General features: G+C 42.8%; 1 protein-coding gene across 2 annotated transcripts in view; it reads right to left on the bottom strand.

The window, feature by feature from the left end:
- LYST (lysosomal trafficking regulator) overlaps nucleotides 1-21,062 on the bottom strand; it is a 604,516-nt gene that overhangs the window by 169,380 nt on the left and 414,074 nt on the right. For both annotated transcript variants that reach the window (XM_069769439.1, XM_069769441.1), the window contains exons 36-37: nucleotides 15,940-16,001; nucleotides 1,512-1,567 (exon numbers count right to left, since the gene is read on the bottom strand). In XM_069769439.1, coding sequence (XP_069625540.1) covers nucleotides 1,512-1,567; nucleotides 15,940-16,001 — 118 coding nt within the window. The remainder of the gene's footprint in view (nucleotides 1-1,511; nucleotides 1,568-15,939; nucleotides 16,002-21,062) is intronic.

The following is a 21,062-nucleotide window of genomic DNA, read 5'->3' as shown; positions in this document are numbered from 1 at the left end:
TAACTCATGTGTTTGAAAAAAAGCTGCTCCCACACAAACATTATGTCACAAATGGGTCACATCTTCCTGGGAGATCTGGGGTTAGAAAATAACTAAGTATTGTGAATTGCAGATCTTCCATTTACCCTGTGTGTTTTGAGTTTCATAATAAATGAATTTTGTTTCCTTTGGTGCTGCAGAGGTTAACAACCCTTTCTATGCTGGTTAGAAACTGGCAGCTCCATCTCACAGCTGTTCCTGACCTGGTCATTTCCTCTCCCTATAAAATCTGTCCGGACCTTCTCTTCCTTGCCAGTGAAAGTTTTTCTTCCTAGCTCCTTGGGGTTGCTGTGCTAAATTGGAGATCGTTGTTGCTACTGGAGATTGTTGCATGCTGTTTTTGTGTGTATGTTTTCCTCACTGTCCTATTCCCATTTGATTGGTACATTTCCTATCCTTCCCTATAATATATTTCTCTACCTTTGGTGAATGTTTTGTATATTTGTTGCTTTCTGTTATCCCGGTCTGTCTTACGTGTTTATACACTAGCATACCTGTCCGAGGCCCTTTGGGGTAGGAAGAGAGCTTAAGGAATAACAGAACAGTAAGACTGGTGGCCCAAACCTCCTCACTTTTAGAGGCACCTTTGGAGCAGGGACAGTGAGTGCCCCAGTCATAGGGACGGTTCATGGTGGCTTTCCATAATCACGTAGAGTCACAGCGTGACAGATTATGATTGTGCTATTGAGCTTATGTTTAATTCCAAGGGGTAAAATATATAACATTTTTATACAGAGATTTTGGTGCAAATGATGTCTGAACGGTTTTATACTAACCCCTTCCCAACATCTGACGCCTTGCAAAAAACAATCCCTGACATGACCATATTGATAGAAAAATAAAAAAGTTATGACTCTGGGGAGAAAGGGAACAAAAAACGGAAATGCAAAAATGGAAAATGGCCCGGGGTGAAGGGGTTAAGTTTATAGTGTCATATTAAGAATACTAATTCAGTTTTACCAGATTGGCTCTAGTTTCTGAGATATTTCATGCAATGAAATGCTAGTTAATGATGTAAATATTATATAATATGCTTTTCTGGATATTTTTTAGGTTTTGTCTCTCACAGTTGAAGTATACCTACAATAAAAATTACATGTGGTACCTCTCCATTCTTTGTAGGTGGGAAAACTTGCAAAATCGGCGGTGTATCAAATACTTATTTTCCCCAATGTATCTCAAAAACTAGAACCAAGTCAGCAAAATTAATGAGATTTTTTAATTCCGCACCCTCAAAATACCCTAAATTTATTAAAAAAAAAACCTTGGCACCTGAAAAAAGAATTATTTTTGTTTGTAGTAGATGATTGTCACAGCTCACCTTCTCCTCCTCTCCTTATTGCACACTGACCTGTGACCAGATCAGAGTATGCTCTTCTATCATATTCAATTTGCCTGAAACATACTGTGGCAAACCTACAACAGAGCTAATGCAATTTTCTTTTATATTTAAGAGGGTTTATAACACTTACATTGGATTCCACTGTATCAGTAGAAGAGTCTTCAACAAAATACATGCCAGCTTTCCCTAAACCGAAATGGAACATAGTAAAAACCAATATGAATAGAGAAGAAACAAAAAATATACAGTAAAGTGTAGGTGTGGAAAAAAGTGCTGCAAATTAAGAGTGCTTTCAAAACAACACTCTAACAATGTTAATAATTGATTTTTTTTCAATTAACAAAATGCAACACAAATGAATAAGAGGAATGAATCTAAATCATACAATATATGGTGGGACGACTCTATGAATTCAATGCAGCATCAAAGCATAAATTCTTTTAGATACACTTGCGCACAGTTTTTGAAGAAATAGTGCCAAGAAGGTTGGAGAACTAAGCCCAAATCTTCAGGACATGCAGGCTTGTGCAAACACTTTTGACTCGTCATGTAGAACCAGATAGTTTCTATGATGATATCTTCTTTTTAGTGCAGATTACATATTGTAGAAACAGATACCCTGATTCCAGCGATGTGTCACTTACTGGGCTGCGTGCTCTATTCTTCATACAATTACTATTTTATCAGCAGATCAGCAGGAGATCCTCACTAGAGGACTAATAAACATGCTCTTTCATAAGCATGATTTCTGTATAACCCCACCCCCACCGATTGGCAGCTTTCTGCCTATGCACATTGCACATATCCTTATGATATGAGAAATGCAGCTTGTGTATAACAATGATTCAGTAACAGCCTGTGTGTGCACCATCTCAGCGCAAATGATTGCGAGTAATTAGGTCGCATGGTGGCTCAATAATGCTAGTTATCTAATACCAGCATGGTGACTAGATTGGGAGATTATGCTTGCTCCTGCCGCAAGCACATGTGATCACTGATACCGGCTGCACAACTATAGATGCAGTTGGAGTGGTGAATGAGGTGCAAGCTAGTAGAGGAGCAGTGATACACAACATAGAATTATGGTTGTGATATCTCAACGTAAATTATTACGAGCCTAGAGCCTACGAGCCTAGAGCACCCTTCATACCAGCATGCTGGATAACACTAATGCCACCAAGACGGACACATTAAAGAGGCTGTGCCTGCATCTATTTTCAGTGCATGCAACAATCCACACTAGCCGCACACTTAAAAAAAAACACAAAACCTACAAGAAACAATATGAGCAAAAACCCTGCATTAACTAAATAAGTAAAAAGCAAAAGTGCATTTAGATAACACACGGTGCTTAGTAATACTGTTTTTGTTCAAAAATAGCATAAAAGCAATCCCACCGTCGACAAGGTGACTCTGATCAGGACGGTCCTACACTGTCTAATATTAAAAACCTTACCATGTGTCAAAGTTGACATCAGTGTGTGAATAAGGGCAGACTAAAGGAAGGAGTCCCAACCAGTAGACTAGTTCTTCTGCATAGGAAGCTGAAGCCCGGTGTTAGAAATGGCAATTCAGTACTACAATGGACATAGCGGTCAGAGCACATACAGTGATCTGACAATAACCCAAAATCATAGAACGAGCTCTGAGACGTGGGAACTCTGCAGACCGCAATCCCTAATCCTCTCCAAACAACACTAGAGGCAGCCGTGGATTGCGCCTAACTCTGCCTATGCAACTCGGCACAGCCTGAGAAACTAACTAGCCTGAAGATAGAAAATAAGCCTACCTTGCCTCAGAGAAATACCCCAAAGGAAAAGGCAGCCCCCCACATATAATGACTGTGAGTTAAGATGAAAAGACAAACGTTGAGATGAAATAGATTCAGCAAAGTGAGGCCCGACTTTCTTAACAGATCGAGGATAGAAAAGGTAACTTTGCGGTCTACACAAAACCCTAAAGAAAACCACGCAAAGGGGCAAAAAGACCCTCCGTACCGAACTAACGGCACGGAGGTACACCCTTTGCGTCCCAGAGCTTCCAGCAACAAAATAGACAAGCTGGACAGAAAAAATAGCAAACAAATAGCAAAGAAGAACTTAGCTATGCAGAGCAGCAGGCCACAGGAATGATCCAGGGAAAAGCAAGTCCAACACTGGAACATTGACAGGAAGCCAGGATCAAAGCATTAGGTGGAGTTAAGTAGAGAAGCACCTAACGACCTCACCAGATCACCTGAGGGAGGAAACTCAGAAGCCGCAGTACCACTTCCCTCCACCAACAGAAGCTCACAGAGAGAATCAGCCAAAGTACCACTTGTGACCACAGGAGGGAGCTCTGCCACAGAATTCACAACAGCCCGGGCAGTTTTGCCCAGGGCAGGACGTGTGCTTCATTGAACACAGAGAGTTCCCCGGTCGTGGAGGGATACAGCTGCTCCAGACTGGAGAACAGTGGAAACAGGCATCGGGTCAATGGGATCGTCCCCAGGCAGAGTACAGGGCCCAAGATCAGCTGATGAACAGATGGGACCCGAATGGTCCATAGAGACAGCAGGGAAAGCATAGAAACTGTTGACCTCTGTGAAATGTACCCCTGGATGTGATGGATGCCTTGCCGCTTGGAAACGTTAATCTTGGAACAAACATTGCAACTCTGTGGTGCTTCCTGGGATTAGGATTCTAGCTGACACAGTGAGTACTCATCTCTTCATGTGCAAAGGGCCAGGGTGCTCACTGACTGTTGCTTAGTGGACTCACCCACGTCTGCCACCCTGTGCCACCTTGTTACAGATCTATCAGCTTTTTGTGACTCACTGGGGCTTCAGATCTCTAAGATTGTTGATTGGGACGCTCCTGGTCCTGATGGTCTGCCACCTCCACCGGTCTGGTCCCAGAAAAGAAGAAAGGAACGAGGAGGCCCAGATCCCAGGAGTGGCAAGAAAGGATCACCTACCAATGGACTTCGCTAATTCTTGTTAGATTTAACTTAACTTGTTAACCATTTTCTAATATGCAGAAGTCAGCATATTGAAGTTCATTTTCTTTCTCTAGTAGTATAAGGCTATGTGCACACATATTCTAGAGGTCTGCGGATTTTTCCGCAGCAGATTTGATAAATCCGCAGGTAAAAGGCACTGCGTTTTACCTGCGGAATTACCACGGATTTTGTGCGGATTCCACCTGCGGTTTTACACCTGCAGATTCCTATAGAGAAGCAGGCGTAAAACGCTGCGGAATCCGCACAAAGAATTGACATGCTGCAGAATGTAAACTGCAGCGTTTCCGCGCATTTTTTCAGCAGCATGGGCACAGCAGTTTCTGTTTTCCATAGGTTTACATGGTACTGTAAACTTATGTAAAACAGATCCGCTGCAAAATCCGCAACGTGTGCACGTACCCTCAGCCAGGCTTATCTTTATAATGTTTCTTTATGTGTAAATTTTTGCAAAATAGGGATGTTACATGCCTAGGGGAGTCATGGTCTGCCCTGATGGAAGGATTATTTTTTTCCTGGTTCATAGTGTTTTTTCCCTTTTTTCTCCTTTGTGCAGGTCAAACTTTGGGTTCCACCCCCTGGTAACCTTTTTCCTGGGGCTACGCTGATTTATTTCCTTTGTCCTCCTAGTGGGTTCATTTTGCTCCACAGGAGTAACTTTGGGCCAGGTAATTCGTACCTGGGAATTATGGTTCTTTATTTTTAAATGTTCGCAATTGTTTACTTTTGTTTGTCTTGTCTTGTCTTCTTGTTCCCCTGCCCTTATGTTTTCCTCCAACCCATTCGTTCTGATGCTTCTTGTTCGAGAAACACGGGAGAACCTGGAGAGTATGGCTTGTAACTGTATACTGGTGGTCTTGGGAGAGGTGACAGTTTCCAAGTTCTTCGATGCTGTGAGTACCTCATGAACACACCATGACACACATAATATCACTGCTCGTTAGGGGTCTCTGTTAGGAAATAGGAAAAATGTCTTGTTGTCCCAATTACACTTCCGGAACTTTCTGCTGCATTTGCTGGTACAAACGCAAAGCCCCTATTGCAGGCACATGGCTGTGGGTGATGACAGCCCCCTTCGCCTGGTACAAGGCAGCTTTTCCCCTCACTCTGCCTGCATGTAATCCTACACTCCTTCCCCCCTCCCTCAAGAATGTATTGTGAGCTGCCCCACTCAGTAATCTCTTTGTTCCTGCAAACTTACATATAATGGCACCGATTATTGATATAGGTGTGAAACTTACATTTTTGGCATTTGCATCGGTAGAGCTACCCTCCCGTGCGTTTTCGAAGTTCCAGAACCAGCAGAATCCGAGAAGTGGATTTCTACTTAACTGGGTCATAGAGCCTGTTGTGAATTCTGTGGCAGAGCTCCCTCCTGTGGTCACAAGTGGTACTTCGGCTGGTTCTCTCTGTGAGCTTCCGTTGGTGGAGGAAAGTGGTACTGCGGCTTCTGAGTTTCCTTCCTCAGGTGATATGGTGAAGTCGTTAGGTGCTGCTCTATTTAACTCCACCTAGTGCTTTGATCCTGGCCTCCAGCGAATGTTCTAGTATTGGACCTGTTTCCTCCTGGATCGTTCCTGTGGCCTGCTGCTCTGCATAGCTAAGTTCCTCTTTGCTATTTGTTTGCTGTTTTTTTCTGTCCAGCTTGTCTATTTGTTTTTTACTGCTTGCTGGAAGCTCTGGGACGCAGAGGGTGTACCTCCGTGCCGTTAGTTCGGTACGGAGGGTCTTTTTGCCCCCTTTGCGTGGTTTTTGTAGGGTTTTGTGTTGACTGCAAAGTTACCTTTCCTATCCTCGCTCTGTTCAGAAAGTTGGGCCTCACTTTGCTAAATCTATTTCATCTCTACGTTTGTCTTTTCATCTTAACTCACAGTCATTATATGTGGGGGCTGCCTTTTCCTTTGGGGTATTTCTCTGAGGCAAGGGAGGCTTATTTTCTATCTTCAGGCTAGCTAGTTTCTCAGGCCGTGCCGAGTTGCATAGGGAGCGTTAGGCGCAATCCACGGCTGCCTTTAGTGTGGTTGGAGAGGATTAGGGATTGCGGTCAACAGAGTTCCCACGTCTCAGAGCTCGTTCTTGTTTTTTGGGTTATTGCCAGGTCACTGTATGTGCGCTGACCTCTATGTCCATTGTGGTACTAAATTACCTTTCACAACAAGAGCCACCCCATTTTTAGACTCAAATGTAAGCTAATCTCATGAAAAGCCTTGTAATACTTTCATCATCCCTCTGCGAGCTTCCAGCCAAGAGTTATGTTTAATAGAAGATTTTTCATAACTTTCCAATTGGGGCGTATCCAGCATCTCAGTGTTGTCACGAGCAGAGGGTATAAGAGATTCAACCTGATTTTAGGAGAGAGGTTTTTGCCCAGGAAGTGTTTTTCTTATTTAATCCCTTTTATTTTCTAATTGTTCTGTACATACTATGATTGATTCATTTTGTAATATTTATATATCACCCTCACTGCAGCGTGCCCAATAGCCAGTACATAGCAAGGCAGCCTTTCTGGCAACTAATTATTAACTAATTGAGGGCAACAGGGCAGACAAAGTACGCCAGCGCTAGAGCCAAAGACAAGAAGAGGGAACGTCATTGAATGAAGATAGGAGGTGCTGGACCCGGATTGTGACGCCCATCGGACCGGACTGCAGCGGGACCGCCCCTGGGTGAGTATAATCTAACCTTTATTTCTCATCTTTCAGGTTACATCGGGGGCTTATCTACAGCATTACAGAATGCTGTAGATAAGCCCCTGATGCCGGTGGGCTTAGCTCAGGTATGATTTTTGGGGTAGCAGATTCCCTTTAAAGAAGGTTCCAGATTAAAAAAGAATGATAAATTTGAATTTAACAAAGTAACCTCTCAATTAGTCGAAGAGGAACGTAAATTTGCCGTTTCACCCTCTTTGAGTGTACTGAAGAAAGTAGTAGGAATTAGAAATAGTCTAAAAGCTCCTGAGTGTCCTGTTCCAGCTGCTTACTACAGTGTGGTGTACATAATGCACAACTTGGATTTGGTTCCCAAAGGGGGTGAAAATATGTTTGCTGTCTACTAGGGGGTGGAGGGGAGGGTTTGGGGGAAAGTAGGTGGTGGGGGGTAAACCATTAAAATTTTATAAATGCCTAATCGTATGCTATTTGGTATGTTGTATTTACTTTACTTGTTGAATAAAAATATCTGATTTAAAAAAAGAAATAGTCTAAAAGATCTTTCTATGCATAAAGTTGAAAAAACCACTTCTTTATACAACACAAAAATATTATGAAAAAGGTAATAAGGCCCACTTACTATTGGCTACGTTATTGAAGGAAAGGGCTTCGACCTCACATCCCCAGGCCCTTTAGAGGAGTTGATGATACGATTCATTACAATCCAACTGAAATCTCAAATTTATTTTTTGATTTTTATCACAGATTGTACAACCTTTAAGATACCCTTCCTTCAAATAGGGCTGATAGAGATATCATGTTGAAATTTTTTTTTTTATCAGGTTAAAATCTTCCAATCCTCCAACCTGAGGCTTTGCTGTCTCTTAATCAACCAGTGACTCAAGAGGAGATTGTGTGCAATCTGAGGGCTCTTCCTTTGGGCAAATTCTCTGGACCGGATGGGTTGATGCATTTATATTATAAGACTTTACTAGAGGAGCTTTCTCCCCATATGGTTAAGTTGTTTAACTCCTTTTTAAGGGCTCTCCCATCCCGGATACATTATCACATTCTTATTTAATTCTTATCCCGAAAGCCGGAAGTGATCCCTTAGACTGTTCAAATTATCGCCCAATTGTGTTACTAAACTAACCTAAAAATTTTCACCCGCATACTGGCCTATATGCTTAATTATTAGCTACTTCAACTTATCAATAAGGACCAAGTGGGGTTTGTCCCTAATTGTCAGAGAGCACTGCTTAACTGCTGCGTGCACTGTGATCCCGACACTAGAAATCTTCCCAATCTCCGAATATGTCTGAATGGGTTAAGGAGATGACCAGCCTTCAAAGTATGGAGGAATTGTTCGCTGAGATTAATGGTTCAATGGAGAAATATCTGCAGGTTTGGAGTCCTTGGATTTTGTATATGGACTCTCAGGATTTTCAATCCCTCTTTTCTAAGCCATAAGGAAGTTAGATTGAACAATACGTCATTATAGGGGTGCAAGTTGCCCCCTTTTTAAATCAGATTTCATGGTTCCTACCCCCTTTTTTCTTTCTCTCTTCTGTCCCCCCTTTATTCCTCTTCTTCGTCTCATTCTTTCCTTTCGTGTTTATGCCATTATTATTTGGAGTGACCTAACTTCTCTTGTTTGGGTCGCTATCTTTCAGCGGATACTTCATATGTATCGCCAAAGGTCATACAGTCTCCCTGGATAGGGGATACCTACATCCGCCATGGATTTATTTCTCTTTTCAGATTTTGTTAGACTTGATTGAAAATGACTTTTGACCTAAAAGTTCTATTATTTCGGGACTTGTTGGTTACAGGTCTTGACATACAATTGCAATTGGGATTTCTTTTTGTACTTTTTCTTTTTGCACAGTAATCATTATGTTGCTGAATCCTTTGTTACTTGAGTGTTCTGAATATCTTTTCAATAAAAACCAGATTAAACATAATCAGCAGGGAGGAGACAACACCAGACGGGCAGTACATTTAAAGGTACCTTCACACATAGCGACACTGCAGCAATACCGACAACGATGTCGATCGCTGCAGCGTCGCTGTTTGGTCGCTGGAGAGCTGTCACACAGACAGCTCTCCAGCGACCAACGATCCTGAGGTCCCCGGGTAACCAGGGTAAACATTGGGTTACTAAGCGCAGGGCTGCGCTTAGTAACCCGATGTTTACCCTGGTTACCAGCGTAAAAGTAAAAAAAACAAACACTACATACTTACCTACCGCTGTCTGTCCCCGGCGCTCTGCTTCTCTGCACGCCTCCTGCACTGGCTGTGAGCACAGCGGCCGAAAAGCAGAGCGGTGACGTCACCGCTCTGCTTTCCGGCTGACCGATGCTCACAGCCAGTGCAGGAGGAGTGCAGAGAAGCAGAGCGCCGGGGACAGACAGCGGTAGGTAAGTATGTAGTGTTTGTTTTTTTTACTTTTACGCTGGCAACCAGGGTAAACATCGGGTTACTAAGCGTGGCCCTGCGCTTAGTAACCCGATGTTTACCCTGGTTACCAGTGAAGACATCGCTGGATCGGTGTCACACACGCCGATCCAGCGATGTCTGCAGGGAGTCCAGCGACAAAATAAAGTTCTGGACTTTCCTCAGCGACCAACGATCTCCCAGCAGGGGCCTGATCGTTGGTCGCTGTCACACAGAACGATTTCCTTAACGATATCGTTGCTACGTCACAAAAAGCAACAATATCGTTAACGATAGCGTTATGTGTGAAGGTACCTTAACCCTCCGTCAGGAACAATGGATCTGACAGGCGCAGCTCTTCTACTTTCATTTCTCCCTTCTCACCAGATTTTCAGGAAACCCCCTCCCTCTAGATATTCTCCTGGCTCTAGCTGCTGTGTGAAACCTGATACCAGAGTTGGTCTGCAGAGCTTCAGGAAGGAAGATATAGCTGTGTGCTGGCTTCTCAGGCTCATTGGTCCCAAACACATCACACTTTATAAGGTTGGTATGTAATGTTTTTAGTCATTACTATTGTTTATTTAGCTTGTTTTATGAATGGATAGAGAAAGGTTTGTGGATATTTCATATAAATAAGGCAGATTTTCTTACAAATGAAAGTGTGCTTCTCAGGAGTTTTGAAATTTGTGTATATCAAAGTTATTACTTTTATGTTGAGTAAATGGGTTTGTTTTGCACCTGATAATGTGTAGTCTCTTTTATTACATCCCGATGAAGGTCTATGATCACTTTTAGATCACTGAAATTGAGAAAATTAGATATTCTAGGCATTTTTCTAGCCTGCACTTGACAGGCACATTGTTCCATTACGAGTTAGTGCGAATATTGTTCCTGACGGAGGGTTAATCGAGGTCTCTAATAGAAATAATTCACAGTCCCTCCTATTGAGTTTAGATGCGGAAAAGGCATTTGACCACTTAAATTGTTCCTTCATGTTTGAAACAATTTAAAGTTCGTAAGAATTTCGGGTCCCTTCATGACAGCCATTGGTGCATTATATAGTACTCCTTCGGCCTCAATTAAACTTCCATTTCACACTTCTCCCTCGTTTAGTATCTCAAATGGCACTCGGCAGGGATGCCCTCTATAATCTCTACCCTACGTCTTGTGCATTGAACCATTAGCGGAGATGAAACGACAAAACCCTATCTGGAGTTGAGGTTAAGAACAAAGTGTTTAAGATTTATTTGCAGATGATGCTTTTTTAACTGTAACTAAACTCCATATTCCATTACTTAATTTTATGGAAGATCTTAAAAAGTATGGGGATCTATCGGATTATAAACTGAACACTTCTAAAACAAAAGCCCTAACATTAAATATTCCACCTGATGTATTGGACTATTTAAAGTAAAATTTTAAGTTTAGATGGAAGTCTGAAGCTATTAGATACAACGGGTTAACCTGTGTTCTTCTTAAAGTAATCTATATGCTTGCAATTTCCTGTCATTTCGGGGTGAATTCATGAGATTGTTGGATAGGTGATGCCACTCTCGCTCTCATTAATAGGCCGTATAGCTTCAGTCAAAATGTCTCTTCTTCCTAAGTTACTTTATTACTTCAAAACCCTACCAGTTAAACTTCCCATGTGTGAACTTAAGGCTCTTCAAGCAGCTACAATGAGGTTCATTTGGAATAATAAGCATCATCAAATATCCAAGCATGTCCTTGTCTCCCATAAATCACAGGGGGGTCTTTCTGTCCCGGATCTTGTTAAATATTACTGGGTGGCGCATCTACATAGGATTCCCTCGTGGGTTTCATTATGGGATTACAACAAATAGACAGAGATATAAAAATTATGGATAGCTCCTATCCATCCAAACTTGTTATTGTGGTCAACTACATTCACTAAACTAACAGTTTCTTTGTTGGGTCCTATGCAGTTTATGAGGGAGATCTGTATTACATGTATGAATAAGTTTAGCCTGGCTTCCCCTAACTCACCAATGATCTTCCATAAATCAACCTCTGACACCGAACAGTATGGACTCTGCAATAGTCCATCCGTGGATCTCTGCGGGATTATGCAGATATGCAGATTTGGTAGGTGGCGACACGCTGGAGCCTCTTTCGCTTAATGCCATTCAGTCTAAATTTGCCATTTCTGACAAAGAGTTCTTCCAGTACTTGCAAGTCAGGCATTTTGCCTCTTCTTATGGTATATCGAAGGTGTTTATGCCTTCTGATTTTGAGAGGATTTTCAAAAGGGGTAAGTCAACCAAAGGATTCATTTTGGAATTATATAGGATTCTAAATTGTCCTCAGGAATGCAAACAACTTAAACATCCTGATGTGAGCAGATGGCAATCTATTCTGGGGAGAAGGTTATCAGCCCAGTGTTGGCAGACCATATGGGAAAAAGTATACACTTAAAGAGAACGCCTCATATATATATCCGAGATATCCAAGATCAAAAGAGAGGAAATATAATCCTCCATATATACATATAAACCAATAGAGAAACAGTTGGAGGTGAAATTTCCAATATAAATATCATTTATTAATGAAGATAGCAATACAAAAGTAAGAATACAATAATCCACATAGAAGAGAGTACATGTCAGATGGGAACAACCCATCTGTAAAGTGGTGTCGGCACAGGCGTGGTGAAACGCGCGTCGAGGTGATCTTGTGCGGGTCGGACACTTGGGCAAACATGACCGCAGGTAATATTTACTATCCGATGCTCTAGGCCGTCTTCCATTTTATCCTAGTTATATTGGTTTATGATTTTGTACTGTATTGACAGCGGCACTTTGAGCTGATGGGCGCTTTTTCGTGCCACTCTATATATTTTTTTGGGCACTTTTAGTGTTAGCGCTACCATACACCTACATAGTATCCTGTGTCATCTTTTAGGTCTGTTTTTTGCCCCGGTGTTCCGTTCCCATTATGTCTCTTTATTTGCCGACACCACTTTACAGATGGGTTGTTCCCATCTGACATGTACTCTCTTCTATGTGGATTATTGTATTCTTACTTTTGTATTGCGATCTTAATTAATAAATGATATTTATATTGGAAATTTCACCTCCAACTGTTTCTCTATTGGTTCATATGGGAAAAAGTGTCCAAGCCCTCCATTTGCACCCTTTACAAGGAAAATAAGTATAAAAATATTGATGTTCTGGTATTACACCCTTGACCTCTACCACAGATTGAACCCGCAACTCTCAATCCTGTGCTGACGATGTGGGTCTGAGGTGGGCACTCAATATCACATTTTTTGTTCTTGTCCCGAGAACCCGGGATTCTGGGATGAAGTGAGAGTCTCTTAATCAACAGGGTTCTCTATGTGGAGGTGAGGCTTGACCCGGTTATATATTTGCTTAATGTTTCACCTAAAGGGATGGAGAAAAATTCAACCAGGCTGTTACTACATATCCTTATGGCAGCAAGAAGCCTGATTGCCCTTAACTGGAAGCAGTCCTCTCCTCCATCTCAGCATCACTTGCTGAATAGAATAGCTGACATTCGTAGGTTGGGGTATATGACGGCTTTGATGGAAGCGAGTGTGGATGCTTTTGACTCTGTTTTGGGCCCCTTGGGATTATTACTGGGCTCAGAGGAGTAGTTAGGGTTTCTTCTAACTGCTCTTATCTCTTCTGGAACTTGCATCTATCTCCCCATCCTTATCCTTGTTGTGTGAGTCTTGTCTTTTTGTTTTCCTACGTGAGATCCAATTATTATTATTTTATATTTATTTTACTTAATCTAATATAATTTTTATTGTCAATTTCAGCACACTGTATATTGGAGCTAGCTAACAGAGGCGTTAGAAGTTTATGTTCCTATGAATATATGTAATCATAAATTTAATGCTTGTTTTTACTATTTAGCATCTCAACATTAGGGGGTGAATTTCCCTTTATGTCTAGCATTACTTCATACTCGTGGCTCCTCTGGTTCAATTGTATTGCTTTCTGTATAATAATAGTGAATGTCATTGTCTGCTCGAACTTGTATCCAATTGTTAAACTAAAATTTTTTATAAAAATGTACAGTATAAAAACAAACAAAAAAAATCTAAAATTTACAGTATTTAAACCCCTTATCCCCAGGAGCTTTTTTCAGTTTTACGTTTTAGTTTTTCGCTCCCCTTCTTCCCAGAGCCATAACTTTTTTATTTTTACATCAATATGGCCATGTGAGTGCTTGTTTTTTGCAAGAGTTGTGCTTTTGAACGACATCATTGGTTTTACCATGTCGTGTACTAGAAAACAGAAAAAATACCCAAGTAAGGTGAAGTTACAAAAAAAGTGCAATCACACACTTCTTTTTTGTTTGGCTTTTTTCTAGGTTCACTAAATGCTAAAAGTGACCTGCGATTATGATTTTCCAGGTCATTACGAGTTCATCGATACCAAACATGACTATGTTCTTTTTTTTATCTAAGTAGTGAAAAAAATAAAATAAAAATTTGCGCCATATTGCGATACCCGTAGCATCTCCATTTTTTGTGATCTCTGGTTGGGTAATGGCTTATTTTTTGCGTGACGATCTGATGTTTTTAATGATACTATTTGGTGAAGATACCATCTTTTGATCGTCCGTAATTGCATTTTAATGCAATACGGTGGCGGCAACAAAAAAAACGTAATTTTGGCGTTTTGACTTTTTCTCGTTACGCTGTTTAGTGATCAGGTTAATCCTTTTTTTCATTGATAGATCAGGTGATTCTGAACGCATCGATACCAAACATGTATGTTTGATTTGATTTTTGGGGGGTTTATTTTGAATGGGGTGAAAGGGGGGTGATTTGAACTTTTACATTTTTTATATTTTAACAAACAATTTTTTTTTTACTTTTGGCATGCTTCAATAGTCTCCATAGGAGACTAGAAGCTGCCACAAATCGATCGGCTCTGCTACATAAAGGCGAGGATCAGATCGCCTCCATATAGCAGATTTACTCACTTGCTATTAGGGCCGACCACTGGGTGGTGCTCACAGCAAGTCGGCATTGACAACCATAGAGGTCTACAGGAGACCTCAGGTTGTCATGCCAACACACCAGTGAACCGCAATCACGTGACGGGGGTCACTGGTATGCGTATTTTCGGCCCGATGGCCGAAGTTCGATTTAAATGTCACTGTCAGAGTTTGACAGCGGCATTTAACTGGTTAATAGTGGCGGATGGATCACAATTTCACCCACGGCTATTGCCATCTCCAGCGTGTCCCCACCTACCAAATCTGCATATCTGAATAATCCCGCAGAGATCCACGGATGGACTATTGCAGAGTCCATACTGTTCGGTGTCAGAGGTTGATTTATGAAAGATCATTGGTGAGTTAGGGGAAGCCAGGCTAAACTTCTTCATACATGTAATACAGATCTCCCTCATAAACTGCATAGGACCCAACAAAGAAACTGTTAGTTTGGTGGATGTAGTTGACCACAATAACAAGTTTGGATGGATAGGAGCTATCCATAATTTTTCTATCTCTGTCTATTTGTTGTAATCCCATAATGAAACCCACGAGGGAATCCTATGTAGATGCGCCACCCAGTAATATTTAACAACATCTGGGACAGAAAGATCCCCCTGTGGTTTATGGGAGACAAGGACATGCTTGGATATTCGATGATGCTTATTATTCCAAATGAACCTCATTGTAGCTGCTTGAAGAGCCTTAAGTTCACACATGGGAAGTTTAACTGGTAGGGTTTTGAAGTAATAAAGTAACTTAGGAAGAGGAGACATTTTGACTGAAGCTATACGGCCTATTAATGAGAGCGAGAGTGGCATCACCTATCCAACAATCGCATGAATTCACCCCGAAATGACAGGAAATTGCAAGCATATAGATTACTATAAGAAGAAGACAGGTTAACCCGTGGTATCTAATAGCTGACATGTCCCAGGAAAGATGTGGGGTTCACCGCCGCACCCCACATCAAAGGGAGGGAGTCTGACAACGGCATACTATTACGTCCGATGTCGGTAAGGGGTTAAGAGGGATAAAAAATTAATAATTGCAAAGGTCAGTATGTGGTTCAGACAAGCTAGGTGATCGCACTAATCTCCAATTTTATATCACTTAAAGTATCCCCTAATCAGAATCATTCTTCTGTTTTGTAAGTAGCTCAGTGTGGCCGCAGACATACACTTGTGTGCAAGTGTACATAGAATTATGCTGTTCTGAATGTAGAGGGTGGTCAATCCAATTATTGACTGAAATTAGGTCTCTCTCTTGTTCATTCAATTAACATTTTGTTAATTGATAAAAATAAACTATTATTACTTCTATTTTTTAAACCAAACTTTGCAGCATTTTTTCTACATCTGCCTAAAACTTTTACACAGTACTATATATATATATATATATATATATATATATATATATATATATATACCCACAGCTTTACAATGTCCAATGAATACGTAATGCAATTTGAAGGTCACTAACCTAATAATAGTTCTCCGACAGTTTCTCTTGATGGTGCTACATTAATGCACCTTCGATTTACCCTAAATAGGAGGTAAAAAAAATTATATTTACTTTTTTGAAGTAGACTTAATATTTAATGATACATTTCTTTAAAGCTGTCTGATTATCATAGAGGTCTGAAATACAACAGCCCAGTTCCTTTTCAATGTTGCCATTTATTAACTTCATCATTTTGGAGATTTGACTAAAGGAAACCCCACCGATTTGGAGAATGTGGAGGCTCTGATGCATGTTCTTTTCCTGCTTAATGGCACTCAGCTATGGGCTGTTCAAGGGTACAGTGAAGCCCATGGAGACCATAAGCCATCACTTTTTAAGATGATTGTTGAAGGCAAAAAAAATAAATTCTGATACGTAAATTACAACAAACAGGGATTTACAATGTGGCACCAAAATAAACAGAAAAGCATGGATGGTAGATTCACAATATAAACTGTAAACATTATTAGATAGAACTTAGATCTTAGTGACAATATACACTGGTGAAGGTTCTCCAGCAAAGCATTTCTAAACTGTAGCAACAATTACATTATACATAGTTGTGCTCAAAAGTTTATATACCCCTGCAGAATTTTTGCTTTCTTAGCCTTTTTTCAGAGAATATGAATAATAACACCAAAACTTTTTCTCCACTCATGGTTAGTGGTTCGTTGAAGCCATTTATTATCAAACTACAGTGTTTTCTCTTTTTAAATTATGACAACCCAATACATCCAAATGACAATGATCAAAAGTTCACATACCCCATTTCTTAAAACCGTGTATTGCCACCTCTAACATCAATGACTGCTTTCAGTCTTTTGTGGTAGTTGTGGATGAGGTTCTTTTTTTTCTCAGATGGTAAAGCTGCCCACTCTTATTGGCAAAAAGCCTCCAGTTCCTGTAAATTCCTGGGCTGTCTAGCATGAACTGCACGCTTGAGATCTCCTCAGAGTGGCTCATTGATGTTGAGGTCAGGAGACTGAGATGGCCACTCCAGAACCTTCAATTTGTTGTGCTGTAGCCAATGACAGGTAGACTTGGCCTTGTGTTTTGGATCGTTGTCATGTTGGAACGTCCAAGTACGTCCCATGCGCAGCTTCCGGGCTGATGAGTGCAAATTTGCCTCCATTATTTACCGATAACGTGCTGCATTCATCTTTCTTTCAACTTTGACCAAGTTTCCTGTGCCTTTGTAGCTCATACATCCCTAAAACATCAGCGATCCACCTCCGTGTTTTACAGTAGGAATGGTGTTCGTTTCATCATAGGCCTTGTTGATTGCACTCCAAATGTAACGTTTATGGTTGTGGCCAAAAAGTTCAATTTTGGTCTCATCAGTCCAAATTACCTTGTTCCAGAAGTTTTGAGGCTTGTCTCTGTGCTGTTTTGTGTATTATAAGGGAGATACTTTGTGGCAATTGGACAGTAATGGCTTTCTTCTGGTGACTCAACCATACAGCCCATTTTTCCTCAAGTTCCTCCTTACTGTGCATCTTGAAACAGTCACACCGCTAGTTTCAGAGAGCCCTGTATTTCAGCTGATGTTGTTAGTGGGTTTTTCTTTGCATCCCGAACAATTTTCCTGACAGTTGTGGACAACTTTTCTGTTGGTCTACATGACTGTGGTTTTGTTTTTACAGAGCCCCTGATTTTCCATTTGTTAATAACAGATTGATCTCAGCTGACTGGCATGATCATTTCCTTGGATATCTTTTTGTATCCCTTTCCTGTTTCATGCTTTCACCTTGACTCACAATCCAGAAACGTCAGTGGCTGGATGAAAGATGCAAGAGTCTGTCTGGATCCCAGAAACTCACTCAGCTTTAAGTCACACACACACTGATTAGAAGCAAACAGGTCACAGGTAAGGATGTTACCTTTTGTAGCCATAAAAAGCCATTTGTGTCAACTTCTGTGCATGTTATCAGGCCAAAATCACATGGGTATGTAAACTTTTGATCAAGGTCATTTGGATGTTTTGGGTTGTCATTATGATTTAAAAAGAGAAAACCCAATGTTGGGGCTCGAGTTCCTGCCTCTGCACAGGGGGAATCTCAGGCCATCTCCACTGCGGTCTCCCATTCTTCTCCTGCTGCAGTGGAGCCTGCTCAGCGGAGACGTCGATCCCAGCGTCTCGCTCAGTCTGACTCTGTGCTAAGAGTTACTGCTGCATTTCCTGCTTCTGCCATTGAAGTCAGTGCTGGGCAGCGGCGAGCAGACGCTTCTGGGACTAAGTCCTGCTTTTCACGTTCTGAGCATGCCCAGAGTAAGATCTCTCAGTGGCGATCGAGGGTCACATGATCAGATACTGCAGCTAGGTCATTGGTCCTTCTTGGAAGGTCCTTGTAGGTGCTAGGACTAAGTCCTGCTTTGCACTCTGAGCATGCCCAGGGTAAGATCTCTCAGTGGAGATCTGGGGTCACATGCTCAGGTACTGCAGCAACTCCATTGGTCCTTCTTTGAAGGTCCTAAACATGCTGCAACTATTTAAGGCTCACATGGCCGCACGGCCATGCGCTAGTATTGTCTTGCTAATGTGTGTGTGCAGATGGATGTATGTCGATGGATGAAAGCTCCTAAATCATTCCCATTCCTAGTGTTGTTGACTGTTCGTGAATGATGGAAGCTATCTAGCGCCCGTCCAAGCCATCAGCACTTTACACACCTTACAGCGTCTAATTGCTGTGACCGCCAGTGCGGCGCCGTGCGCTTTCTCTGCGCTTTCCTGACCCAAGCCTGGGTGGTTAGTGGCGTCCCCTAGTGCGGCACCGCACGCACTCTCGTGCTTTTTAAATATTATTATTTCTGTCTCTCTGACACCCCAGTAGCGGTGTCGAGCACATGAGGTCTTTATGAACTCAAATCCTGAGTCTTGGGATTGAGTTCTGAGACTCCTTGCTTGCGCTCTTGGTGCGGTACCGCGGCCCTGTGACGCAACAGGGTTCGCTTCCTTCACACAGGGTGAAGTTAACCCATGTGTGTATTCACATTGTACCGCCATATCGTCCGTCTCTACTAGCAGCAGGGTTTTCACCTGCATGGTGGACCTCGGACTGCGAACACACCTAATACCATTTCATCTTAAACTTGGTGCGTTCTGCCAGTCCTATCATAATACTAGCGCCAAGGTCTGGCTAGTAAATGGCGGACAATCAGCGTTTACAGTGGTACATCCAGCAGCTGGAGGGAAGTTTGGTGGCTCTAGAGCGTTCAACCTCAGCTGTGGATGTCACTGCTGTCGCTGTTAAGGCTGCTAGCGTGGCTGCAGCTACCTTGTCCACTGCCACCCCTGTACCGACTCTATCTCGCCTCCCGCTAACAGAAAAATTTTCTGGTGATAGTAAGTCTTGTAGGGATTTCGTGAGTCAGTGCTCTATACATCTCGAGCTTCTGGCCTCTCGTTTCCCTACAGAGTGGGCAAAGGTGGGGTTTAGGCTACGTTCACACTAGCGTTCTGCTAGTGTGCGTCGCCTTAGCGTCGGGCGACGCAGCGGCGACGCACGCGTCATGCGCCCCTATGTTTAACATGGGGGACGCATGCGTTTTTGTGTGTTGCGTTTTGCAACACTTGCGTCTTTTTTGCCGCTAGCGTCGGACCAAGAAAGCGCAACAAGTTGCATTTTTCTTGCGTCCGATTTTCGGCAAAAAACGACGCACGCGTCGCAAAACACAGCGTTTTGCGTGCGTTTTGCCGCGTTTTTGTGTGCGTCGTGCGTTGCGTCGCCGACGCAGCAGCGCGCAACGCTAGTCTGAACGTAACCTAATTGTGTCTCTCCTGTTGGACAGGGTGTTGGAGTGGGCTACGCCGCTGTGGGAGCGTGGCTATCATGTGGTGCAGAGTGCTCAGTTATTCCTGAGCACTCTGATACAGGCCTTTTTAGGACCTCGTGTCACCCGTGATACGGTGCTCCAACTGTTGGCATTGACTCAGGGCTCGTCCTTGGTCAGCCATTTTGCCGTCCACTTCCGCACCCTAGCATCTGAGCTGGAGTAGTCGGATAAAGCCCTTATTCCTATATTTTGGAGGGGGCTGGCTGGCCACGTTAAGGACGCCCTGGCCACTAGGGAGATTCCCGCCACACTGGAGTATCCACTCGTAGCAGTATCCATAGCAGTATCCACTCGTATTGACCTCCGTTTTCACGAGCAGAGGTTAGAGCCAGCCCAGTGTAGGCAAAGGTTTTGGCTGGCTCCCATCTTCGCCAAACCTTTGGAATCTCCAGTCCAGGCTCCTGAGTCACATGAGGCCATGGAAGTGTCACGAGCGGGATCTAAGTCCCGGACCGCTCGTGCACTCCAGGTTTGTCATGTTTGCCAGCAGTCAGAACATGTTGCCACCAGATGTCCCTAGCAGTCGAGGAAACGTCAGCGTCTAGTGGTAGTAGGTGGAGGTACACTAGACACGGCGACGTTTGCCTCCAAATTGTCCTTTAAGGGGACAATAACGTTAGGCTCATCCTCCCACTCGGTAGAGCTCTGCGTGGATTCTGGGGCGAAGGGCAATTTTATGTCTTCTGCCTTCGCCCAACGTCACGCAATACCCCTGGTTATGCTACCTCAACCAGTAACGGAATGAGTGGTGAATGGGTCGACACTGCCCTCACAGATAACACACCAGACCATCCCTTTTACTCTGTCCATGTTGCCATCCCATCAGGAGATTATATCTCTGCTCGTCATTCCTGAGGGAATTGATGAGGTCCTGTTTGGAATACCATGGCTACGGTACCACTCTCCTCACATCGAGTGGTCCTCAGGCAGAATTCTGGGATGGGGTGAATCTTGTGGGGGTAGGTGTCAGAGGGAGTGCGTTCAGGTTGCTACTACAGAGGTACCCGCAGATCTATCCTCTCTCCCCAAGCAATATTGGTCTTATGCAGACGTGTTCTCCAAAAAGGCGGCGGAGACCCTTCCGCCCCATCGCCCCTATGACTGTCTTATTGATGTCTTGCCTGGTGCTGAGCCTCCCCGGGGTCGAGTCTATCCGTTATCTCTCCCGGAGATGGAGGCAATGTCTCAGTACATTCAAGAGAATCTGGCAAGAGGGTTAATCAGGAAGTCAGTGTCACCTGCTGGGGTAGGGTTCTATTTCGTGCAGA

The sequence above is a fragment of the Ranitomeya imitator genome, chromosome 5, assembly GCF_032444005.1.
Source record: "Ranitomeya imitator isolate aRanImi1 chromosome 5, aRanImi1.pri, whole genome shotgun sequence".
Classification (NCBI taxonomy): Eukaryota; Metazoa; Chordata; class Amphibia; order Anura; family Dendrobatidae; genus Ranitomeya; species Ranitomeya imitator.
This window is presented reverse-complemented; position numbering and strand designations above follow the sequence as displayed.